The sequence below is a fragment of the Mauremys mutica genome, chromosome 4, assembly GCF_020497125.1.
Source record: "Mauremys mutica isolate MM-2020 ecotype Southern chromosome 4, ASM2049712v1, whole genome shotgun sequence".
In the NCBI taxonomy this organism is placed as follows: domain Eukaryota; kingdom Metazoa; phylum Chordata; order Testudines; family Geoemydidae; genus Mauremys; species Mauremys mutica.
The window spans coordinates 99,030,699-99,055,497 of record NC_059075.1 but is presented as its reverse complement, the minus strand read 5'-3'; the positions used below and the strand labels follow the sequence as shown (position 1 = coordinate 99,055,497).

At 44.2% G+C, this 24,799-nt stretch overlaps 1 protein-coding gene across 1 annotated transcript in view; it reads right to left on the bottom strand.

Annotated features, from left to right (window-relative positions):
- The window catches only part of SCUBE2 (signal peptide, CUB domain and EGF like domain containing 2), a 67,030-nt gene that overhangs the window by 22,747 nt on the left and 19,484 nt on the right, over positions 1-24,799 (bottom strand). The window contains exons 5-16 of the mRNA XM_045014374.1: positions 23,768-23,893; positions 23,341-23,457; positions 21,710-21,799; positions 17,339-17,455; positions 16,098-16,220; positions 14,135-14,251; positions 7,691-7,813; positions 7,067-7,183; positions 6,350-6,436; positions 5,519-5,623; positions 4,146-4,301; positions 3,579-3,782 (exon numbers count right to left, since the gene is read on the bottom strand). Coding sequence (XP_044870309.1) covers positions 3,579-3,782; positions 4,146-4,301; positions 5,519-5,623; positions 6,350-6,436; positions 7,067-7,183; positions 7,691-7,813; positions 14,135-14,251; positions 16,098-16,220; positions 17,339-17,455; positions 21,710-21,799; positions 23,341-23,457; positions 23,768-23,893 — 1,482 coding nt within the window. The remainder of the gene's footprint in view (positions 1-3,578; positions 3,783-4,145; positions 4,302-5,518; positions 5,624-6,349; positions 6,437-7,066; positions 7,184-7,690; positions 7,814-14,134; positions 14,252-16,097; positions 16,221-17,338; positions 17,456-21,709; positions 21,800-23,340; positions 23,458-23,767; positions 23,894-24,799) is intronic.

Sequence of the window (24,799 nt, the reverse complement as noted above, 5' to 3'; positions counted from 1 at the left end):
AACTAGTGCATAAAAAAGAGGAAAATAATGAAAAGGAAAAATTGAGACTGAGGGAGAAAGAAAAGTAAGTCAAAAGAGGCTATAACAGAAGGGGAAAAAACTGAAAGGAAATTATTGGGAATGTGAATAATGTCCAGATTGCAGGAATTTTCTGCTAAGTGGAAGGTAAGGGCCAGTCTACACTGTAGCAGCTATCATTCTGGGGATCTGATTATAACATGGCAGTCTCTTGGGGAGTAAAAACATTTGCAATGGAGAGAGGGTCAAACTATATTTTAGCCTCGTTCCCAAACTATGCAAATGCCCTGCAAAACATAAAGCTGCAGTACAGTCCGAGAACAGAGTTAAATCTGTCTACACTGCAAAACCAACTCTAGGTTAAGCTACATGAGAGAATCCAGAGTTTTAACTGGAGCACCCAATACAGTAGTTGTTACAGCACAGGCTGCACCTTTACCTTCCACTTAACAGACACCTTTTATAGTCTGGACCAGAGGTGGGCAAACTACGGCCTGCGGGCCACATCCAGCCCACAGGACCATCCTGCCCAGCCCTTAAGCTCCCGGCCGGGGAGGCTAGTCCTCGACCCCACCCTGCTGTCCCCTCACCCCCGCAGCCTCAGCTCACTGTGCCGCCAGCACTCTGGGCAGCAGGGCTGTGAGCTCCTGCCAGGCAGTGCAGCGGCGTGGCTGGCTCCAGCCGAGCAGCGCGGCTGCCAGACATGCTGCTCTAAGCAGCATGATAAAGGGGTGGGGGGGTGGATAAGGGGCAGAGGGTCCCGGGGGGGCAGTCAGGGGACAGGGAGCAGGGGGCGATTGGATGGGGAGGAGGTTCTGGAGCGGGGGCGGTCAGGGGATGGGGAACAGGGGGGCTGGATAGGCATGGGAATCCCGGGGGGCCTGTCAGGGGGCAGAGGCCAGGCTGTTTGGGGAGGCACAGCCTTCCCTACCCAGCCCTCCATACAATTTCAGAATCCCGATGTGGCCCTCAGGCCAAAAAGTTTGCCCACCCCTGGTCTGGACACTACTCAGAGGTGATAAATTCATCCCAGTACTGAGGGCCAGCACAAGGCCCTGTGAATCTATAAAGCAGGCTGTGTGCACTGAGGTGAATTTCATTCAGAGGCAGTCTCCTAAGATTCCAGACATTTATTCTGTTCTCAATAGGATATTTGAAATTTCTGAACCGCAATCTGCCCTTTACTCAATAGCTGCATCACAAAGCCCCATCCATGCCAAGAGTCTACCTGCTCCTGTACCCCCATCAATTCAAAATCCTGTTGCCAAAGTTCTCTCCCACTCCTGTTATGTCCTTGAATCCATTCACTGACTTGCGATCTCTTGCTACATAGTCATCCTCATGTTCAAAGTGCTTCCTTTTCCATGTGTCTTTAAGGTGCCTAGCACAGTAGCTTGGGACATTTGGGAACTACTGCAAAACAAACAAGAAACAACTTAATCTCATACTTACCTACATCCCTGAACTATTTTTTTCCTAATACCCACTCTTGCTCACTACAGTCCTCCAAATTCCTTCTTCTTACTGTTTTTTTCAGTTGCTCCTTAGCTTTGCTCCTTCTGGCTGGTGGTGGGAGGTAGCAGTGGTCCCAGTGCCATTTTTACAGTGCACAGCCAGAAATGGTGCCATAGTCCTTAGTGAGGATCCTAGCCCTGTCCCTTCAGGGCCTATCCTGCCCACACTGAAGCTTCCATTGACTTCAGTGAGGCAGGTTCAGGCCCCCAATGCAGACATTTTGCAAGCCAGCTTCTAAATGAAAAATAAAGTAAATGCAAAGATTGATTATTTAGGTTCCTCTCTGATATAATAGGCAAAGACTAAGGGCAGGCTGACTGCAGATGGGCAGGGGATCAGCACTATGGAGGACAGAACTAATGAACTAAACTCATCCACAGCTAAACTTATGAAAGATTCAGAAAACTATGTTTTAAAGAGACAAAATAGATGAATTTGAAAATAGATCACAATGCAGTAATCTGACTCCCAGGGCAGAGGCACAGAAAGAGTGGAGCCCAAAAGATCTCTGAGTATTTTGTTTGCAATGTAACTGGAGAAAATGGAGCACCAATTCAGTTCCCAATAACCACTGAACAGCTTATCTGAGTCCCTCCTCTTGACGTTTGTGCTCAAAGGGCCATCCTCTGTTTTAGTTAATGTGGCATTGGCTAGCTACAGCCAGAACAATCTTTCTTGCCATTCTGCAGAAGCCTCCTTATCCCCAGATTTTAGCACAGAAATGCAACAAAAGCTTCCTGAGTTTTAATGAGTAAGGAATGGCTCTGCAAATTACAGGAAAATAATTACACACATCCTCTCACATGGCTCTGCATGTCACAGTTCCTATTTATAACTAACTCGCTACAAGTCTGGATGACAGAAAATGGTCGCCAAGAAAATCAGGACATAGTTTAGCCATATGAGTTCTGATTTGTTGTGTGCAATCAATCTGCCCTCTGGTATTTCTAGTTTGCTCATCGCCATATTAGCTAAGCACTATTATCTTTCCCCTCCTTTCTCCACTAAAAAGACTTGAAAACTTTTCAATATTCAGTCAGTGACGCACCCAAAGCTTTGCCCAGCCTTATTACAAAGCTACTAAGAATTAAATGAAACTTCCAGCTCATTTCTGACATTCCTGAGCAGTTTGGTGCTGTGTACATCCAGCTCCCTTTGACCTGGCCTCCTTGCAAACAGGTGTTTAACCATTAATTACATTTTCTTAATTATATGAAATTCAGAGATGCTTCCAAGTTTTCCAGAATTTGCCCATCCAGAGCAGAAAAGGGTTGCTGCTGGAAGACGCACTAACAAAAAAATCAAATTTAGTTTAACAAGCATTTTAAAGGCTTATTGGTTTGCAATAGCAGTTACATATTGCATACACTGTGCGACTTGAATTAGCCGTCATGGTCATTAGGCCCCTATTAAGATAACATCTGACCCTTCTCCCTAAACCTTTGTTCTTTGGAAGCATTTATCACTGGCCTCATTATGGTGGCACCCGCTAGTGCCAAGATCATTAAGATTTGCTTGGCGTTCCCCTATAAAAACCCGGCTTTCTGTGAGTTTATAACTCGGCTGTAAAGCGTCTTTGTCACACAAGGCCTCAACTAACAAAGAGAATGTGATTTCATTAAAATCTGAGTTGGGTTGGGGACTAGACAGAGATGATATGTTTGCATATTCAGACACTAAGTGAGACTCACAGCAAAACCCATTAACATCATAATTAAAAAACGTATTTGGTAAACTACAAGGATAATTAAAGATCAATACTATCCCCACTTCCTAACTCCTTATAGGCAATATGTCATCTACCAGGGAGTGCAGAATAGAGTACATGCTCTACTTTGTTACCCCAATCACACATGCTCTGAGCCCAACATAAATTCCCACTGTGCACAAGCTCTTACACCTCCTTATTCTGTTTTCCTTTTTTATTCTGGTGAAGCTCCCTCACTCTCTCCCCATTCCTCCGTGCTCACCAATCCTGAGCAAGATGCTGAAACGGATGCAAAGGGGTTTGTCCCAAAGTTAGGTATGTTCCACACTGCGCTTACCACATCTGTTATCCACACGCATTTGTCCCATGCCACAGAACTCCTGTAGATTCAAGAGTCTGGGAGACTTTTCAGCTACTTCATGGTCCATGCCAGAGAGACGAACGTGGAATTGCTCCCTGTTGATTGCCTTCCGCAAAGTTCTAATTGTTTTGCGGAGTCTCTTCTCAGTCCTTTTTCGAGCACAGCTCAAATCACATGTGTCTACAAGGTAACAAGAATGAAAATTAGGAGCGGAGAACTTCAGTATAAATGACAGTTGCGAGAATATTTGGTTTAAAACACTGGTCAATGCAAACAACTGAGAATGCAAACTGTGTGACGCAGGGGTGAAATCTTCAAGGAGAACACCAGCAGGCCAGAAGAAAATTAACAAACGGACAATTTTTAATGATCTTAGGGACTAGGCATAAATATCATACTTTCCAAACCAGTAAAATGAAGCTTCAAAACAGGAGATACTTTTTGTATGATTATTTTTTGCATAAAGGTGAAAGTGAAAGAAAGAAATTAAGGATCAAACTGCAAGAAGCCTTCCATTGCATTTTGGATTGTTCTCCAACCAACCTGTCACCTCCTTTTGGTTTGTTTCAAGCTCAAAGTCCATTGTGATGAACATTTCTTTAGCTGTCGTGGGTCTGCTGACGGCTCCGAGAACTTGCTTGCCAGAGCTGCATTTTAGGTTTACATAGTAGAAGCTCTCCATTACTGAGTTATGATTATCTGTATGAACAAAATTAAAAGAAGCAAAAGCTTGGCCAACTATGTTACTGGACATTCACTACAGCTCAGTAAATATTTTGTTATGAAGACTGCTAGGGGACTAAATGATTAACTCCAGATGCTAATAAACTACAAGCAACTGGGCTGCATCCTTGGCTAGTGTACTTTGCTGTAGCTTCAGTGACTTCAATTGACCAATAGCAACTTACACCAGCTGAGGATCTGGCCTCACTGCGCAGAAGGTACTGTCCACACTGAGATTAGAACCTTGCTAAAGCTACCAGATGGCTTAAATGTCGCTGCCGCTAGCAGAGTCCTAGTGTATCTTTTTTGGCCTGTGTAAACATATTAGAACCATTTTCAGGTTTTCCCTGCACAGAATAGGTTAGTTTTTTCAAGGGAAAAACTCTTGCCTGCTCTGGTCTGAGTGTGTGTGAAAGCTATGGTAGCTTACCACAGTTTTTTCCACACAACTGGTCCTGGTCCCAGTATGCACAGGCCTTACAGAGACTATTGTTTAAAGTTTCACTAAGGAAACAAGTTCAATTTAAGGAAACATCCTGAGCACGTTTTGGCTCTTGGATAAATATATGTTCTTGCTAAGTGTGTAGTACAGATGATCACTCCTATTCTTTCAAAGCCAAACATATTGACATGCTGATTTGATTCTTCGTATTCAATCAAGTAAAAAATTCACCATGATATGACCATGTGCTGAGTCCTCATTCTGCATCTTGTTTTCATTATAAAGAATATTCAGACTCATCTCAAACAGTGCCCTGTGGGCAGATCACATGGCACCCCTTGTTTCCAGCTGCCTTTACAGGCTTCCAGCTCATCCTTTCACCAGAAAGAAGCTGGAAACAAGAGGGAGGAGCCAGCCTCGTCACTGTGTCCATTAGGATCTACTGCTGCATAAGTGGAAGAGAAGAGAACCAGGAGCCAACCTTGGGGACCACAGTCACCAGAAGGAGAAAAGCCAGGAGCTTCTTCAATGCGACATCAGGTACACAGTATGATCATTCAGGTCAGGGCCCAGGGAGACAGAGGAGGCAGGAGATGTGACTGGGAAGAGGCATGGTCCATAGGATCAACAGGGCAAGGAGAGGCAGTTTGCAAAGTTCTTGGACTATTAAGATGCAGCCTATGCCATGAAAATATTTCAGAATCCCTGAATTACAGCATTCGCCTGCTTACCTTCATATATACATCCTTACCTGGTAATATCTGTTGCAGATCTTCTCGAAACATCTCAGTCTTTTTCAAACTACATTTTCCTTCATTAAACTTAAAGGTTACACTTGTCTTGATGGTTGAGGTATCTTCAGAGAGAAACAAGGACGTGTGACTTTCAATGAGAAAAAGACTGGAACTACTAGGGCAATGTCAAGCAGGTCACTAAAATGACATTATAACCTGTAAAACTATCCATCACTAACATGCTGCTTTTTGTGTGTGCAGAGCTGGATACCAGTTTTCTTCAGCTGGTAAGTTAGTTCATAACTGGAACTGGAGTAACAAGTTGGGATATATTTTATTTAACAAACCAGGAACAATAACGATCATAGGGCCAGGTCCTCAGCTTCACTGAACTCAAAAGAAATATGTCATTTAACACCAGCTGAGAATCTGTCTCCCTACACTTATCTATAGAAGCACCTTTCATCCACTTAGCTCCCAAATGCTTTATACATTTTACTATCCAGCTAAACAAACTATATGTTATATATAGCCAAAATATTTCCACCTGAGTGCCTCAAAAGAGGCACCTAAATCCTCAGCTCCGCTGTTCACCTTAGCTACTGACCCTTTTCTGTATTCTCATTTTCAGGATGCAGGAATGTGGGAGATGCTGGTGAAGCAGTGCCCGGACTTTGAGAAGGATCATTGTGTGTGTGTTGTGCACACTCAGGTAAAGAAGAGGAAGCAAAAATGAAGGTAATAAACTGAAGGAGAGAACATCACAAAAACTGAATAATATACCCCTGTTTTACACTGCCCTACTCAAAGAAATGAGCCACATCACAGCATGCAAGTCTAGTAATTACCCAGGCAAGTAGATTCATTTGTATTTTGCTGTTTTTTCTTAAGCTGAGAAGAGCTGCCACAGGTAAGAGTGTAGGCGTCTTGCATTCCTAACAGACAGATTATACAGGTAGACGTTAAAGGCAGGAAGCAGGTTACACACACAGATGGGATATCCACACAGGTTTTAAGACATTGGTAGTTTGCTGATCTTTATTCCCTTTTTTTCCCAAAGTCAGAGCTTGGGGTAACTACCTGCATTTTTTTAAACAATCAATGTTTTAAAAGAGGTCAGATATAAATGTGGCTTTGCCCTCTTGTCTGTATGTGGTCCTTAACCAAAGGCTGGTCCTGTTTCCTGTTCCCCAGGACACAGGGGCTGGGAGTGCCATGCAGGCAGCATGCTCAGATGCAGAGGATGGAGTGCCTCACATCCCTGAACAACCTTGGCCAGTTGTGGAATGGCACGGACAGCACTGGGATTTCTATCATATCCTCTTCACCGAAGAGAACAACTGTTATGATCTGGGGTATCTGAGGGTAAAGTAGTTATACAAGATAGAAAAAGGGGGATTCCTAGGGCTCTGGCAGGGACCTGAAAATCCCTATATAAACAGAAGAAGTTTCTCTTTTTTCATTACTTATTCTAGGCTTTCACAAGAGTAAGTATTGTTATTCCTAAATTCTCTACATAGCAGCACATATTGAACAGCCTTATGTTTTGTTCTGTTTGGACTTACCAGAAATCAAATGGACCTCGGAGGGACAGTTTAAGATGCACCTATCACTCCCATCACTCTTTATACAGGACAGCAATACTTTGGGTGATATATCATCAGGCATGGACCTCTCTATCTCTAAACAGGATAAAACACAAACACTCATGGGAGAAGTAAAACATCCGCATTCACAGAAAGACAGACTTGCAGCTACATCTGTCACATAACTGGTACCAAACTGCATCCATGCAATTAACATTCTGCACAGAGAGAAGTGGGAGGGAACTAAAAAAAACTAAAAAAAAAAAAAAAAAATCACACCCGGATCAAACACCATGTGTAATTTCCTTTCACATAAAACTATCCCAGCATATTTTTTCATGCAGGAAAGCACAAAAGAGAATGAAAGAATAAGCCTAGATAAAAGCACAGAAAAGAAAGCACCAAAACCCCTCAAAGTATCTCCTGTTTTTCACCTGTTTCAACAATGGCCATCATGGCTGATTAAAAAGTAAAGCAAAAATCTAATGAAGAAAATAATGATCCATGCTGCTTTGTTGGATGGATCAAGATTTTCAGCATTGCCTTGAGCTGCATAGCCTTCAAGCACACCCAAAGTATAAAAACGTCTTCTATGCACCTTACCAACACAGTCCTTTTTATTCCAGTGTAATTTGTGGCTGGAATGACACTGACATTCATAATCCCCCAGTGTGTTCACACAGGTCTTCTGGCAGCCTCCATTGTTGATACTACATTCGTTAATATCTAAAGAGGAGGGAGAAAAAGGCCTTTTTAAAATATTGGTCTAGTATTTTCATTCAGTGCTGAATTCACACAAATAAAAATTGGGTAACTGTGCACACAAATGCTGCTCTGTATAATTTGGATCTGATTCTATGGGCAACTTTTGAAAATCTGACTGTATACGCTTCTGCATTCCCTACCACCCTTTAGCTGATCAAAATGGTTTAGCTGTGTGTTAAATATGCCCAAATTGACTATATTACAAACGTTCCAGCCTCCGCAATGTGCTTCAAAAGTTAACAGAGCACTGTTTATGGTTATTTATTAAGTTTGGAACAAAATCAGACGATAGGATACAAGATTCACACTGACCATTTGTCTTAAATGTTCAGATGTATAAATATGCTGCGATACATTTTATCTCACTGTTAATGAGTACACGGGGGCAATACTCTGTTGCATATTGTTACCCCTTTTGGCTGAGTTCTTAGCCAATATTCAGGGCCTTGCCAGGTTGCTTCCATTAGGGTGAGGAATCAGTTATACAAGTCAGATAGTTTTGTGTGTGTGTGTGCGCGCAATCCTGTTTAATTATAAAGAACATACACAAAGCCTTGTTTTCCTGAACATAGGGGTAAGAATAGGAGGGTGTTGGGACCTCGGTTTCAATGGATCTAGAACCTAGAGCTGGAGGGGCCCTGAGTCTCTAATACTCCCTTGTCATCACCAAAGGAGATGGATGAAGATATCTCACCGATCCTGAAAGGTCAGGCTCCACAGGAAGTCCTATCAGAATGCCCAAGGTACGTGGTTGCCTGATTGGCTCACACCCACTACTGAAGCCAGGAAGTGACCTGTATGGCCTGTCCGAGCACTATGCACAGTCTCTCTCTGTTGCTGCTGCCTCAGACCCTTCTGTTGCCTGTCTCCGTCCTGTGATCCATATCCAACTCCCGCTCCCAGTTTCTGTTCTGCTCCTGTTCCTGCCCCTGCCCTCCATTCCTGCCTTGCTCCTGCTCCATGCCTAATCCTTGCCTTGTCTCGGCTTCTGCTCCCATGTTTCACTCCTGACCATTGGCTACCGGTTCCCAATTCCAACCCCAGCTCATCTTCTGGCTACCAACTCCAATTCGATTCCTGATTTTGAGTCTGGTTCTGACCCTTGGCTAAACTCCCAACTCCAGGTCCACTCTGACCACAAGGTCTGATCGCCTACACGCTGGTTCCTAACACATTGGGTGCAACAGCAGGCAGTGATTCCAAAACAGTCCTGTGACCCAGGTCCCAAGGAGCTCTGTCTCTCTGCTCTCTCTTAGGGCTTGGCTACACTTGCAGATGTAAAGCACTGGGAGTTAAACCAGCCTTCGGAGACTGCAGCAGGGAAAACTCTGCTGTGTGTTTACACTGTCAGCTGAAAGCGCACTGGCATGGCCACATTAGCAGCTCTTGCAATGCCACAAAGAGCAGTGCATTGTAGTAGCTATCCCAGTGTGCAAGTGGCTGCAACGTGCTTTTAAATGGGGTGGTGGAGTGTGACAGGGAGTGTGTTGTGTGTGTGTGGGAGGAGAGACAGTGTGTTTTGGGGGGCTGAGAGCATGTCAGCATGCTGTCCTGTAAGTTCAGACAGCAGCAGACCCCCCCATCTCCCTCCTCCTCACACACACTCACAACAGCAGCATTCCACACTAATGGTTTGCTTTGTCCCAGAGCAGATAAGCATGCCGGCTGTCAGAAACAGAGCTTTGGAAGGGGATATCCGCATGCCTGCAGCCAATTTCAAAACAATGAGAAGAGTGGCCACTTGACTTCAGAGGATTATGGGACGTTTCCGGAGACCAATCACAGCGCAGTAATGCAACACCTCGTTCGCACTGACGTCAGGGCCTTTCAGTCGGGGCACAGCAAGCTTTATGCTTCTCGTGGAGGTGGATTACCAGGAGCGGTCCAGCTGCAGAGTCCAGGCGCTCTACGCGCCTTGCCAGTGTGGACACCTCAGGAGTTAGGGCGCCCAGGGCTACTTTAATGCACTCTAACTTGCAAGTGTAGCCAAGCCCTCAGGGTCAGGCATTTGATGAAGTGGGTTTTAGCCCACGAAAGCTTATGCCCAAATAAATGGGTTAGTCTCTAAGGTGCCACAAGGACTCCTCGTTGTTTTTGCTGATACAGACTAACACAGGTACCGCTCTGAAACCTATTTTTTCTAGTTATCAATACATAAAGGGCCTTTTAACTGCTCCTTAGCCTGAAAGATAGGTGCTTAGCACATCCACCAGCTTTAATAAGGTCTGACTTATCTGTAGATCAAAGGCCCACTTCATGGCAGCCATTAACCCCTTCCAGCATAACAATAATATACAGAGAAGCCTTTTAGTAACAGAAGGGACTGCTATTTTTCTCTGTTATAGTGGGTGGTCACATAATGATGTACAGTTAATATGGAGGAACTTTTGCGAGGACTGATATTCTGCTGGCCATTAGGGCACGTGGCCATAAGGGTCCATAGATAGGTTTCACTGCATATGACACAACACAGTATCCTGCAATATACTGAAAAAACCTTATTGAATTCAGTTAAAACTCACTGAATTTAGGAGTTTATTCTATTAAACGTGCCAATGATTACATACTATTGAGAGACTGTATGCATTTCCATGGGGGGAAGGAACCACAGCCCTCCAGGAAGTAAAAACAGTGGGAGATGGTCAGGCAAATTCACAAAGGTTGAAACACGTCAGAGAGCTACCACCACCTGGCCAGAGACTCATATGTACTGGTTAAAACTGGATTCTCCAGAGAGCAGCAGACAAAAGGATTTTTGGATAAACAGCCTGAATTAAAACTAACTCAGGCCCTTCTTTCTGATCCAGCAAATGGATAGGACCTCGGTCCAATGAGGGACTCCAATCCTTAGGGAAGGGTTGGAAGGACTTGAGCCCACTTAGGCCCGATAAGACTTGGATGATGGTTTTCAGCTGAAGCTGTGATGAACCTGTGCCCACAAGGAAAAAACCCTATCTGGGATTGGAAGGACTCATTATCAGCCAGAGGTCTTATTGGAGTGTGGGGTGACCTCTGGTGAGTTTATCAGCATCCATGTAAATTCTTCCATTGTTTTAATATGTTTTCTCTGTGATGTTACCTAGGCTTGCTTAGAAAGAGCTGTGTGGTAACTTAACTGTGTCGATTACACTGTGTCCCATCTCTGAGAAGAGAAGTGAAGCAGGCCTGCTTAGGTAGCCTGTCTTTTGCCGGGGAGGTCACAGTATAGTCAGGGAACTGTTTGGCTCATCAGAAGGGAGAGAGATGCAGGTCTCCACCCAAGAGAGGCAATGGCTGCAGAGTTGGAAGCTTGAGAGCGAGTGCCTTGGCTGGACCCACAGAGGGGAAATGCACTGCTCTGAACTGTGACAGCAATGTCATCATATTTTTGTATCTCTCTGGCTGGGCTCTGTAGAGGCTGGAATAACCACACTCAAAGATGATAAATGAAAATGTCTTAATTGGCATGTTTACAACATGCAGCTCCTAGGAAGCCAGGTGGGCAGTCTCACCTCCTGCTGGCTACTCTCACTGACATTATTCCCAGTGCTATACATATCTTTTCTCTGCCCGACACAAACGCAGGTCTTCCTACCTGATCTCTGTAACACACACTGCAGAATCACATGCCACACCATATGAAACACGTTTCTCTTAGGCCTTCATTCTTCTCCCATTGACTTGAATGCCACAGGATCAAACCCATAAACAGGAGTTTTTATGTGAATGGCCAAGTGAAGCTATTTTCTAGAAGTGATTCCACTCTCACTGGAGCAGCATCTTTGTAAGTTTCCATAACAGCAGTCAGAGTAGCAGCCGTGTTAGTCTGTATCTGCAAAAAGAACAGGAGTACTTGTGGCACCTTAGAGACTAACAAATTTATTTCAGCATGAGCTTCCGAGAGCTACAGCTCACTTCTTCGGATGCATAGAATGGAACACACAGACAGGAGATATTTATACATACAGAGAGCATGAAAAGGTGGAAGTATGCATAACAACACGAAGAGTCTAATCAATTGAGATGAGATATCATCAGCAGGAGAAAAAAAACTTTTGAAGAGATAATTAAGATGACCCATAGAAGGTGTGAGGAGAACTTAACATAGGGAAATAGATTCAGTTAGTGTAATGACCCAACCATTCCCAGTCCATGTTTAGGTCTGAGTTAAGTGTGTCTAATTTGCATATTAATTCAAGTTCAGCAGTCTCTCTTTGGAGTCTGTTTTTGAAGTTTTTCTGTTGCAAAATTGCCACCTTCAAGTCTGTCACTGAGTGGTTAGAAAGGTTGAAGTGTTCTCCCACTGGTTTTTTAATGTTATGATTCCTGATGTCAGATTTGTGTCCATTTATTCTTTTGCGTAGAGACTGACACCTTCTATGGGTCATCTTAATTATCACTTCAAAAGTTTTTTTTCTCCTGCTGATGATAGCTCATCTCAATTGATTAGACTCTTCCTGTTGGTATGCATACTTCCACCTTTTCATGTTCTCTGTATGTATAAATATCTCCTGTCTGTGTGTTCCATTCTATGCATCTGAAGAAGTGAGCTGTAGCTCACAAAAGCTCATGCTGAAATAAATTTGTTAGTCTCTAAGGTGCCACAAGTACTCCTGTTCTCATAACAGCAGTGTTCATCCATTCTCCTGTGTTCCCAGTTCCCACTCCCCAGGGTAATGATGTGATTGCACTACCCTGAGTCAGGGGTGCATGGTACCTTACCAGGGCCGGCTCCAGAGCCCAGCGGGGCAAGCACCCGCCTGGGGCGGCCCTTTCCCGGGGGGGCGGCAGGCTGGGCCGGCAGACCTGCCGCAGTCATGCCTGTGGAGGGGACGCTCGGCCGGCGGCTCGGCTGGACCTCCCGCAGGCATGACTGCGGCAGCTCAAGCGGAGCCGCCGGACCTGCGAACCACCCGCAGCTGCGGGAGGTCCAGCCGAGCCGCGCGACCAGCGGACCCTCCACAGTCATGCCCGCGGGAGGTCCGCTGCTCCCGCGGCTCGGGGGCGCCTCCCGGGCATGACTGCTTGGGGCGGCCAAATTTGTAGAGCCGCCCCTGTACCTTACTACCAGTCAGTATGAACAGGGGTGACAGAATCAGGCCCCATGTTAATAGAAAGATGTTCATATAAGACTGCATTAAGTACAAAGGGGAAATGAACTTGGTCCTGTTTGCCACATTGCAAAACTACCACAAACCTGATTATCTGTCTCTGCCTAAACAAGGTCCAGGACTGGAATGGCAGAGATGTTGCGGTCAGGAGGGGAAAATGGCAATACTGTGTGGGGAAGTCTGCACCGCATCTGCCTTCATTAGACAAGACTCAAGCCAGCTGCAATTAGTCCCTCGCATTAATAAGCAATGAGATTGGGATTTTCAAAGGAGACCTTGGGAGTTAGAGGCCCAAATCTCATTGAAATGGGTGCTGGGTATGTAATTCCCTTAGGCTCCCCTGAGAATCCCAGCCTAAATTCATCCCCATGGTTACAAGCATCTGATATGCTGCAAAGGAGAATTGTGAAAATAGCAAAGTATTTGCATCATGGTCCCCAAGATCAAGCCTGCCCATTCTGCCTCATATTCACATATGCCTATCAGTGAACTGAATACATATATATAGTCATAGAAGATCTTGCCCATATTTCACATGAAAATAGCTTTGTTTTCATTTAGTGTCAAATAACTCAGGCTGCTTCATATGAACATTCTGCAAGTTTCCTTGCTTCAGATGTCAGACCATGTCAACATATTGGTCTTTTTCATTTAGGGTTTCTTTGGAATCAGAAGTAAACAATTTAGGGCCAAATTCTTAGCTGGTATAAACCAGTGTAACTCCATGACTATTGTGGAGCTACACCAGTTTAGATCAGATGAGGATCTGGCCGTTAGGCTTGTTGGTAATGTGCATTTATTCTAAAGAAAGCCTTCAAAATAGCTAACATCATAATTCATTTGAAGCCTTTTCTTACAAGTTTGCAATTAGTGTACAGAACGCCACATGAAATCAATGGGAATTTTTCATGTGGAAACACTGTTGGATCATGGCTTTAGTATCTACATGTGGAATGCATCTGTTTGTTCTAAAATCATTTAAACTAGAAGACAAGCATGGAGGATAAGCTAATAGTCAAGCATGGAGGATTGTGTTTCATTTTTGGACTGTCTCCCCTTTTGAAAAACTGCCTGGAAAAGACAAAGGATACATTTGCTGTACAGGGTTTTAGACACATGGGTCCCAGTGACTTTAATGAGCATTGCTCCAGCACTCTGACAAACATATACACTAGTATCTTTTTATACTCACCTCCACAATGTGTGAAGCCATAGAGAGTGTATCCTTTGTTACAACTACACTCAAAAGAGCCTGGATGATTGATGCACGTATGGTCACATGTCCTTTCAAAAGAACATTCATCAATGTCTGTAATTTTTAAAAGGATACGTTAGCGTCTCTGGGCTTGTCAAGGAAGCATTTATGAGCTAGCAAAGTTGGATATAGAAACACACGGCTTTATATGACCTAAGCAAATTCTTTTAAACCCATTAGTCTGTAACATATTGAAGTAACAACTTTTAAGAGAGCAGTTAGTTTGCCAAGTAAGACATTTCTTGGCAAGTGAGTAAACTGAGGTTATATTTTTAATAGTAATGTTTAAAATAAATTGCTGCAAAGTTCTCTTCAGTGCAAAAGACTGTCAGCAGAAAAAAAATACTTCTTCGAGGGAAGGCAACACAAAGTCAGCAGGAAAAATATTTTCAAAGTAACTTTCCATTTCCTTCTGCCTTTTTACAAAACTGGGAGGCCAAATTTTTACCTCAACTGTGCATGTGCACAGTGGCGGCTCCAGGCACCAGCGCTCCTAGCGCGTGCCTGGGGCAGCAAGCTGTGGGGGGCACCCTGCAAGTCCCTGCGAGGGCGGCAGTCAGGCAGCCTTCGGTGGCATGGATTCAGCGGCAGTTCAGTGGCTGGTATGCCGAAGCCGCAGGACCGGCGGACCTCCCACAGGCGTGCCGCCGAATCCGCGGGACCGGGGACCTCCCACAGGCAAGCTGCTGAAGGCTGCCTGACTGCCGTGCTTGGGGCAGCAAAAAAGCGAGAGCCGCCCCTGCATGTGCAGTGCTTGTTTTAGATCTGTGCTAGGCCTCTCACCTACCGACTGAAATACTTCTCCCAAAGGCGAAAAAAGGACAGGAAGCTTTGGGAATTCGTGCAGGTGAAAGGCGTCAGGCTGTTATCCCTAGAAACCCAAATACTCTCCTTGGCTATACAGAGCATGGGCTTCTGCAGAAGCTTCCTCCACGCAGCCCGAGCAAAGTGCCTCAGTGCAGTTCTGGAGGGACCACCACCAGGGTCTATTCTTTTCTTTGTGCAACACCACTGGATACAGTTATCATTAGGCCACAGATTCATCACACTGCACATCTTGGGCTTAAGGCTTATATGCCTTAAGCCTTTGTGTTTAATGCTGGCTAGAATGTCTTTGCTTCATCCACCTGAATTTTTCCTGGGCATTTTAATCATTTTGTATATCGTACACTTACACTGAATTTGCTTTTTTAGGTAATGGCCCAATTCTGCTCCCACTGAAATCAATGGCAAAGCTCCCATGGATTCCACGGGCAGCAGGATCAGAGGCCCTAAATGTTTATTATATTATCATCAAAATAACTCTATGCTGCTATAACAAAATATTAAACATGATGAGGGTTATCCTGTTCCCATAGAAGTCTGTGGCAAAACTCCCATTGACATAAATGGGAACAGAATTGGAGTCTTACACCAAATTTGCTCTTTAAGGGATCAGGCCCAAATCAAGCTACATCAAGTTTACAAGATTCTAGAAGTGACAGAAAAAACAGACAAAAGGAGATATAAATCCTTAAAATAGACATTCATAAACAACTTCCATCAGAAATCTTGGAAATCCTACATTTCTCTGGCAAGTTTGCACTGCATAAATATTTGTCCTGTTAAGTCTGATCTAAAAAAAGATTAGAAATAGCCACACTGGAGTGAAGTTTCTTTCCTGATAGTTCCATTTTCTGCCATTCTCTATTATTTTCAGATAACCATTCAGTGTACAGTGAACACTCTTTCAAACAAATCTCCCACTCTGATATCATGCCAAAGGCTTTGATTTTTAACAGCAACTTTAGAAAGAAGAAATCATGGAAATCATTCTGGAGTCTACCAGGACCTCATTACTTCAGTAGGTATCCAAGTCAATCTTATTTATTTTACCTTTTTTGCCTCTCCATGCACATACCTTGACAAGACTTCTCATCTGTCAATAATTTAAATCCTTTTTTGCAGCTGCAATCAAAACTGCCGACAGTGTTTTTACAAAAATGATCACAGCCTCCATTGCTGGCCTGGCATTCATCAATATCTGTAACAGAAAAGTGATTAGCAAATAAAAGGAACATGTTTGGTGTCCTTTCGTTGGTAGATCCCAAAGACATACATGTTCTGTGGATGAAACGGCTGGACTTGACTGGAAAGTTCTGTGCAGGGAGAGTCCTGAACAAGATTCAATAACTAAATCACCTCGAACTTTGGGAAAATTCAGATTCAGAAATGATCTTTGCAGTTCAGCCTCATTTCTGTATTATTTCCTTTCATCTGACATACTGCTCTCAAATTCACTTTTGCTTGAGCACACACATACAGGGGGCTCCTTCTTATCTCATCTGTTTAGAGACGATAAAGTCATTTGTCCTTCTGGAAAGCCTTTAGAGCCTTAAACTAAGCTTTTCTCTTTAAAGGTCTTAACTTTGTAAAAATTCTCTCTCTCTTCCTCCTTGCCAAAGCATTTCAGAAATTACAGACAGAAGAGACCTAGAGGGTCACCTTACCCTTCCCACACCAATGTCAGATTATTGAGTTCTTTGTCTAATTCTAAATAAGCCAAGCAAAAGGGACTCCATCACTTTCCTTGGCACAAGTCTAACAGACCTCACTCTTGGGAATTTTATTCTAATGTGCGACCTACATTCTCCTTTGCTCGTTTTCAACATGTTATTCCTTGTTATATCTGATTGGCACAGCATAAATAATTCCACACCCATCTTCACATTTAGACCCTTCAAATGCTTGTTATAATATCAGGCTGACAATCTGCTCCTCCATGGGGATATACACCTGTAATAGCCTGCATGCATGCCTTGGCCCGTGGACTAGCAGGCTACATTTACCTCCATTGTACCACCAGTGCATTGCTACCTCCTGATTAGAAAAAGAGGCCATACTGGAGATCGGAAGGGCGTCAACGGCAAAGCAGAGATACTTTGCACTCATATGCTCCATATCTAGGACTGGTGCAACAGGGACCATGTGAAAGGGGATTGTGCATCACTCCCTGCCTCAATGCTTCCCTAGTGCTCTCCGATCCCCAGATAGATACACATTAGCTTTTTCTCAGGAATGCTTCAACTAGTTTCCCTTTGAGTTTAGTGCACTTGCTGCTAGGTGTTTATACAGGTATGTTTCCAAAAGTGCAAAATCTACCTTTACATGTCTTCCCATCAAACTGGAGTGTAAATCCGATGGGACAGCTGCAGTGAACTCCAGTCGAGGTGTCTTTGCAAGTGCGGTCGCAGCCACCATTATTTACAGCGCATGTTTCTAACACAGAAAAAATAAAGCTAATATTTGTACAGAAATGTTGTAAGGGAAATAAGGTAGCATATGGAGCTAGTAGTGGCCCACTCCATTTCTATTCAGCTATATTGTATATTTAGAGAGGGAAGAAAATATCTACATTCCTTGTGTCTTTTCCTGTCTGTCTAATTTATGTACGTACCAGTTTTAGCATGACGTCTGGCTGGGGATAGGCAACCACCATCCCTCCCCAAGCCACTTCCAACTTTCTGTGTGGCTTCCTCAAGGCTCTGTCCTTCTCTTTTCCCTGTACATCTTATCTCTGGGAAATTTCATTCATAAACACAGATAGCATAGAGATGTAGCTTAATTTCTCTGCTTCAAACCTGTTTCCTTCTGCCCACATTAAAATCTTGGCCTATCTCTCCAACATCTCCTCATGGATGCCATCAGCTCAAATCAACATGGCTGATAAAGAATTCCTATTCCTGCTCCCCAAAGCTCTCTCTTCTGCCTTCTTTCTCAATCCCTGTAGAGAACACCACCATCCTGCCTGTCAGTCTGGCCCATAACCTGGGTGTCATCTTTGACTCTGCTTTACTTCCACAAATCTAGATGTCAGCAACCAGGGCCTGCAGCAGAGCCAGTCTCCCAACAAAATGAGCACAGCTGGCCTGTAATAGGCTGCCCAATTGGCTATGTGGCCTGACTGATTGGAAAAGGATTGGAAAAGTCAATAGACTGACTTTTAAGACCAGCAGCAGATCAGTGGCTGCCCAGTGGTCGCAATAGTTCCTGTACCTGCTGGCTCCCAGCCCTGCTCCTGCCTCACCTCACTCCAGGTAACCAAGTTATGACCCTCGGATTTAATTCCTGACCCGAGTTGAGCTCTGACTGTTGGCTCTAGCACCTGGGAGCTGAAGAACACCTGCAGTCTGCCACAGAACCCCATAAACACCATGCAGACCAAGACCATCAGGCTGCCCACAATCTGGCCATAGACGACAAAGTGTGGCTCTTGACCAGAAACGTAAATCGAGTGGCCCATCCACCAAACTAGACTACCATACCCAAGCCCCTTCAAGACTATAAAATGGGTGAAGCCAGTGGCCTTCGGATTATAGATGCCCAAGTCCTTGAAGATCCATCCTGTCTTTCAGATCTCGCTTTTAAAGCCCTATATCGAGAACCCATCCCAAACCATTTCAATCCAGCACCCACAAAAGCCCGCAGACAGGAAAGTACTTGGCCCACTGGATCCTTGACTCTCAGTGAGTGAGAGGAAAGCCCCAGTTCTTGGTGGACTGGGAAGGGTATGCTCTGGACAAGCAGTCTTGGGAAGCAACAAAGAACAGCCATGCCCTGGACCTATTACGAGAGTTCCATCGGAAGTACGGAGAAACCAGGCCCCAAGGCCCTGTGAGGTGCCTGCAAGGAGGGAGCACTGTCAGGCATCAAGGCTTGCAGCACAGTCAGTCTGGAAGCAGGACCTGCAGCAGAGCCAGTTCCTGAGCAGCCTTGCCTCTCTCCAGGTAACTCCGTTCTGATCCTTGGCTCTGATTCCTAACCTCTGACTTTGGATTTGCCTTTTGGCTCTGGCACCTGGTTCTGGCACCTGGGCTCCAACTCCTGGCTCCAGCTCTCAACCTGGGCTCCAATTCCTGGCTACTGACTCCTGTTCTAACCACTAGGAGTGACTCCTTCTCTGACCATTAGACCTACTCCAACCACTAAGCACAACCCCCTACGTCCCAGTCAAAGACATCAGGCTATGTCTAATCCTGCCAATTCTTCCTGCAGAACATCTCTAAGATATGGACTTTCCTATCCATTCACACAGCTAAAACTCTCTTCCAAGCTCTCATTATCTCATGTCTCAATTATTGCAACATCCTTCCTCTGGCCATGACAAATGCAATCTTGCCCTGCTTGCAGCCATTCAAAATGCTGCTGCAAAGATAATCTTCCTAGCTCATTGCTTTTACCACATCAGGATAACTCAGTGGTTTGAGCATTGGCCTGCTAAACCCAGGGTTGTGAGTTCAATCCTTGAGAGGGCCACTTAGGGATCTGGGGCAAAAATCAGTATTTAGTCCTTGTAGTGAAGGCAGGGGGCTGGACTCGATGACCTTTCGAGGTCCCTTCCAGTTCTAGGAGATTGGTGTATCTCCAATTATTAAAACATCATCCCCCCTCTCTGGCTCCCTCATCTCTATTATATCAAACATAAGCTGTTTGTTTTCACTTTCAAGGCCCATCACAGCCTGTCCCCACTCTACTCCTCATCTCTCATTCAGCATGGAAAAGTTGATTCCTGCCTCCATCGCCCACTTGAATTTTCAAACAAGCACCTTTGTGCTTTCCCCCATGCTACCCTTGACAGTTGGGAGGAGCTCCCCATAAACATCTACAAAGCTACCTCATCATCAACCTTCAAAACCCTCCTCAAAACTCTCCTTTGCTGTGATGCCTACAAACAAACAAAAAACACATGACAACAGTTACACTGAAACCATTGCTAATCATACTGGCCATATTATCTCATTGTTTCCTTGTATTCCACCATTGGTTTGTCTCTAACAATCGGTTGCCTCTTGTCTGACACATACATTGTAATTTCTTGGGGCAGGGAACATCTTTTTGTTCTGGGTTTGTAGCACACATCACAATGGAGTTCGCTCCTAGGTGCTCTGGTAATATAAATAATAATAATAAGCTCGCTAGCACAGAACAGTGGAGACTGCCCTTCTCCTCTGCTAGACAGCTCCACAGCATAGGTGTGGGGAATGAACTTCTCTCATCTCCCACTGCTCTTAACGGGACTGTTGGGAGCTCAATACTTTTAAAAATCAGGCTGCTTATTTAGGTGCCTAAATATGGATTTTGGAGCCTAACTTTAGTCTCCGATTTTTGAAAGCTTTTGCCTCTGCCTCCACCGCTTTGATGAGACTGCCAGCAGGAATAGGAAATGATCAGTGCCAGCTGCGGAGATGTTTTTGTGACACAGATATCTGTTCACTCGGAACTGCACTGAGATCACAGGGACTTGTTCCACAGTCCCCTGGATACACCTTTGGATTAAATAGAACACAACTAAATTTAGTACATACTGAAACATTTCAGGAGAGAGACAATGTGTGGCACTTCCCTAGGAGAGGAAAAAAAGGGAAGCATTGGAAATTTCTTGTTCTACTGTGGGAATTTGCCACCCTTCCCAACTCCCTATCAGCTACAAAATCAAGGGTGAAATCCAACTCCAAACAAGCCTGTCCTTACAGTCCATTTAAAAGAGACACACACAGGGAGAAAGAGTGCACCTTATTGTTAAAGGGACAAAACAAGTTTAGAGGATACTGCGCCTGATTCTCGTTTTCCATACACCGGATTTATACTGTTGTAACTATCTACCTCAGGGAACCAGTTAAAAAACTGGTGGTCCAGTGACCTACTTTCAACATGGTTAAAGACTGTAATATAGATAGGACCTAACCATGCTCCCATTGCTGAGTTAAAACCTTGGACAGTCGCAGATTTTAGCCCATATACAGAGGTAGAGCTAGGTCCTGTCCATACTACAATTTTACTCTATGGTGACTGAGTCCCCTAACTTAGCTAGATCTGTAAGGTCAGGGAGCCTGAGTAAAGAAGAAGAAGAATTATATGAAAGTGGTTAACATTCTGGGAAGCATCTAAAGAGACTAGAACCCTGCTTTCCACCAGGAACTGTATGTTCACAGTGCATGTCTCAGAGATAGGAAGGATAGTCTCGTTGAAGCACTGGACTAGGACTCACGAAACCCAGGGTCAGTTTCCAAACTTGTAGTGGGACTTTGGGCCAGTCCCTTAAATCCCTCTGTGCCAATCAAAACGGCCAGTACCAAAAAGTTTAAAGGTTTTGAATTTAATCTGACTCTAAAAGAAATCATCTGACTAGGCATTTGAGTTTTATATTCAAGCTCTGAACCGCAGAATAGTCAGACTGGGGAACTCAGTAGTTACGGGGTAGGTAGAGAGCAGGTTTCTTGGCTCTGGTTCAGCTCATACTTCTATACATCCCGAATACTATACATGATTACTTATATACTATAGGGACATAGCCTTTCCTTAGAGGTGAGCGAGCATCCATTGAGTTCAATGGGTAATGCATGCCTCTCCAAGGGCAGACTTCAGCCCATAGTCACAATAGCTATGTTCGATGACAGCTATCCAAGACAGTAAGGGTTCACCATGCAAGACTAGTTAAGAAACCCCACAGCAAAACAAGATAGGCACTTTTACCCATGATCAGCCGCCGCTTTACTCGCTTGTCCACATCCGCTCCTGCTGTGGCATTGCTCTCAGATATCTCAGCTACAACCTCCTCTCTTTCTGTAATGCAAGTACATGGGGGGAAAAAATCAGTGAGTGGTGATGTGACTGTTGGTACCTAATGCAGTAGCCAACTATCTTGTATGACACTCCTTTTGAAATCCAATTCTAAAACAAAGCTAAACTCTACAATTAATTGAATCAAATATCATAAGCAGAAACAGTCAGAAATAAACACTTGAAAACAAAAACATTAAAACTCCCCAATTAAAAATGTGATAGCTTTTCTTGTTGTTTTGTTTTAATTTGCTTTTCAGAGACCCAGAAACCTTAAAACATAGTAGGTGTGGTGAACAGAACAACAAAAGGGTTAATCAGAGACAAGATGCTACATACCAGTGTCCTGCCATCCTGATCACCCATTGGCAGGGCCGGCTCCAGGCACCAGATAAGAAAGCAGGTGCTTGGGGCGGCCAATACAAAGGGGCGGCACTCCGTCCGCTATTGGGGCGGCCTGTCCGGGTCTTCAGCGAGAATTCAGCGGTGGGTCCTTCAGTCTCTCTCTTCCTCTTTGAGCTGCCACTGAAGTGCCACTGAAGAGGAAGAGAGAGAGGGAAGGACCCGCTGCCGAACTGCCGCCGAAGAATGGAGTGGCGTGATTGAGCTGCCGCCAAAGTGCCGTCGATCGGCTCTTTTTTTTTCCAGCTTTGGACAGCAGAAACCCTGGAGCCAGCCCTGACCATTGGCTAATGAAAGAGATGGCTGACTATGGCTAGGTTTTTGTTTTTAATCAATGGTCAGAGACTGGTCATCAAAGCATTTGTGTTCATCCACCAAGCACTTCTTTACATAAGAATGGATGCCTTTCTAACAGATATCCTTTAGTTCAATCAGACGTTATGGGTTTGATGCAGGAATTGCTTATTGAAATTCCTGCGTTATACAGGAAGTCAGACTAAATGATCCTAGAGGTCCCTTCTGGACTGTATGAATCTATGAAAACTTAAGAAAATGGAAAGAAATTGTCCCCTGGTTAATAATATGTGTGATGCTTCACAGGTACCAGAACAAAATATACTTAAAAACAGATTTTTTTTTCTTAAACATTCTGGGCCAATTCTTCTGTGCTTCTCACACAGTCAGAAAGCAGCCTGTAAGGAGCAGATGGAGAGTCCACTGACATAGGGGAACCTCCATGGCATGTAAAGCCAACACAATCAGCTCTACACCACCTCCTTCTGGCCTTTCCTAGCACTCTGGTGGCTCCCCAGATAGTGGAATGCTCCATAAGAGATTTCCTGCAGGCATCACTTAAAGTTTCTCTAAGTTATGCCAGGGGCCAAACTGGATCCAAATTCGGGGGTGGGGGGTGGGGAGTGGGGCAGAAATGTGACCTAGAACCACTTTTCCTTGACATCCAGGTCTTGCATCAAGCATGTGTTGGCCAGACCCATGGATCCGGCCTATGCTTGTCGTTTCGGCCTCTATGCAATTTTTCATCAATAGAACTGGAACATATTACTCCTGCAGAAATGGTAACATTTTGAAACTCATTTACATGTCAGTCATCAACAGAAAGAATTCATCCACTGCTTACTGACCAAGGCAGGTTTTCCCATCCAAGTGCACTGTGTACTTTGGGTGACATCCACAAATGGGCCCATCATCAGCATCCTCACACATATGCTGACACCCACCATTCCCATGATTGCATGTCACTGGAAAGAAAACATACAGTAGAGCCTCAAATTTCCAGATCCCTGCACAGGGCTGAATTTACCCTTCTTGTGTGTGAATGTTAACATGACTCCCATACTAGAGCTTTCAATACTAATTGATGGATTTGTACAATGACATTTTGAAAACCCACTGATTTAAGTTGATATTTCACTTCATCAAAAACGTGCAGTCTAAATAACATGTCATCCTAGCACATCCATAGATACAACTGCCCAAATTAGTGATCAGCTGCAGAAATAATAGAATTCTATTATTCCCTTTACGGATCAGTATGAATTTGTTGCGTACAAATGCAGTCCCTCTGGTTCCTGGCCAGTTCAAATCCAGGTCTGCATTCACATGCCACTCCTCCTTTCGGTGCTTCTCTGCAGATATGGGCACAGCCATGCTCTTTATTCATGCAGCTCATGCCATCTGAAAAACAGTACAAATGTCATAGATCATTGGTATCCTCAGTGTCTTCAGATGCAGGTAACAGCTTAAATACAAACGTTAGCCCAACTATAAGTAAACAGCAGACAACTTGTACCTCTTGAAAGAATCTCCTGTATCTGAACAAAAGGGAAAAAAAGTATCAGCTGATATACAAGAAATAAAAAGAACCTGATACTGCTAAAGGCTAAGCAAATGGCCTGCAAGGTGATTTCTCTGCCCCTAATCCATTGTCTGTTTGTGTCTTAAGGTCTCTGGGGCAGGGACCTTCTGTCTCTGTGGTTGTACAGAACCCAGCACAATGAGACCCCCCACCCTCATTTAGGCCTTTGGGTGCTATCATAATATAAATGTTTATTAGTAATAATAACTCCTCCTCTTCTTCCCACATATTTTAATAGGAATTGAGAGCTGCTCCATACCTTGCAAGACCAGGCACTAAGGCTGCTCATTTCCCCTTTACTCTTCCCATAAAATAGCAAAATGAGATGTTGTGAGGCAAGGGAATGTCCAAATTTATTCAGATAAATACAAAATTCAAATGCTTCACACATCTTTTCAAATTACTGGCCTTGATCCATAGATTCACAGAGCTACATTTCCATTGGTGGTTAGCAGCGGACCCAGCAGTCACACATACTTGTACCCGTGGGCAGCAAAGAATTTTCTGTTTTGGGAGCATCTTAACCTTTTCTGATATCTACTGGCCTCTTTCTAATTTCAACCAGTACATTTTAACACCTCTGGGAAGTCATCATGATGTTTTATATATAACTGCACCTCTGTGCTGTGTCTCACTAGCTGAATAGAATGTAGTTCAAGCAAATGCAGTCTGGATCCAAATGAATAGAGTAATGTGACATTAGTTGACTTTTTCTTCCCTTTGGT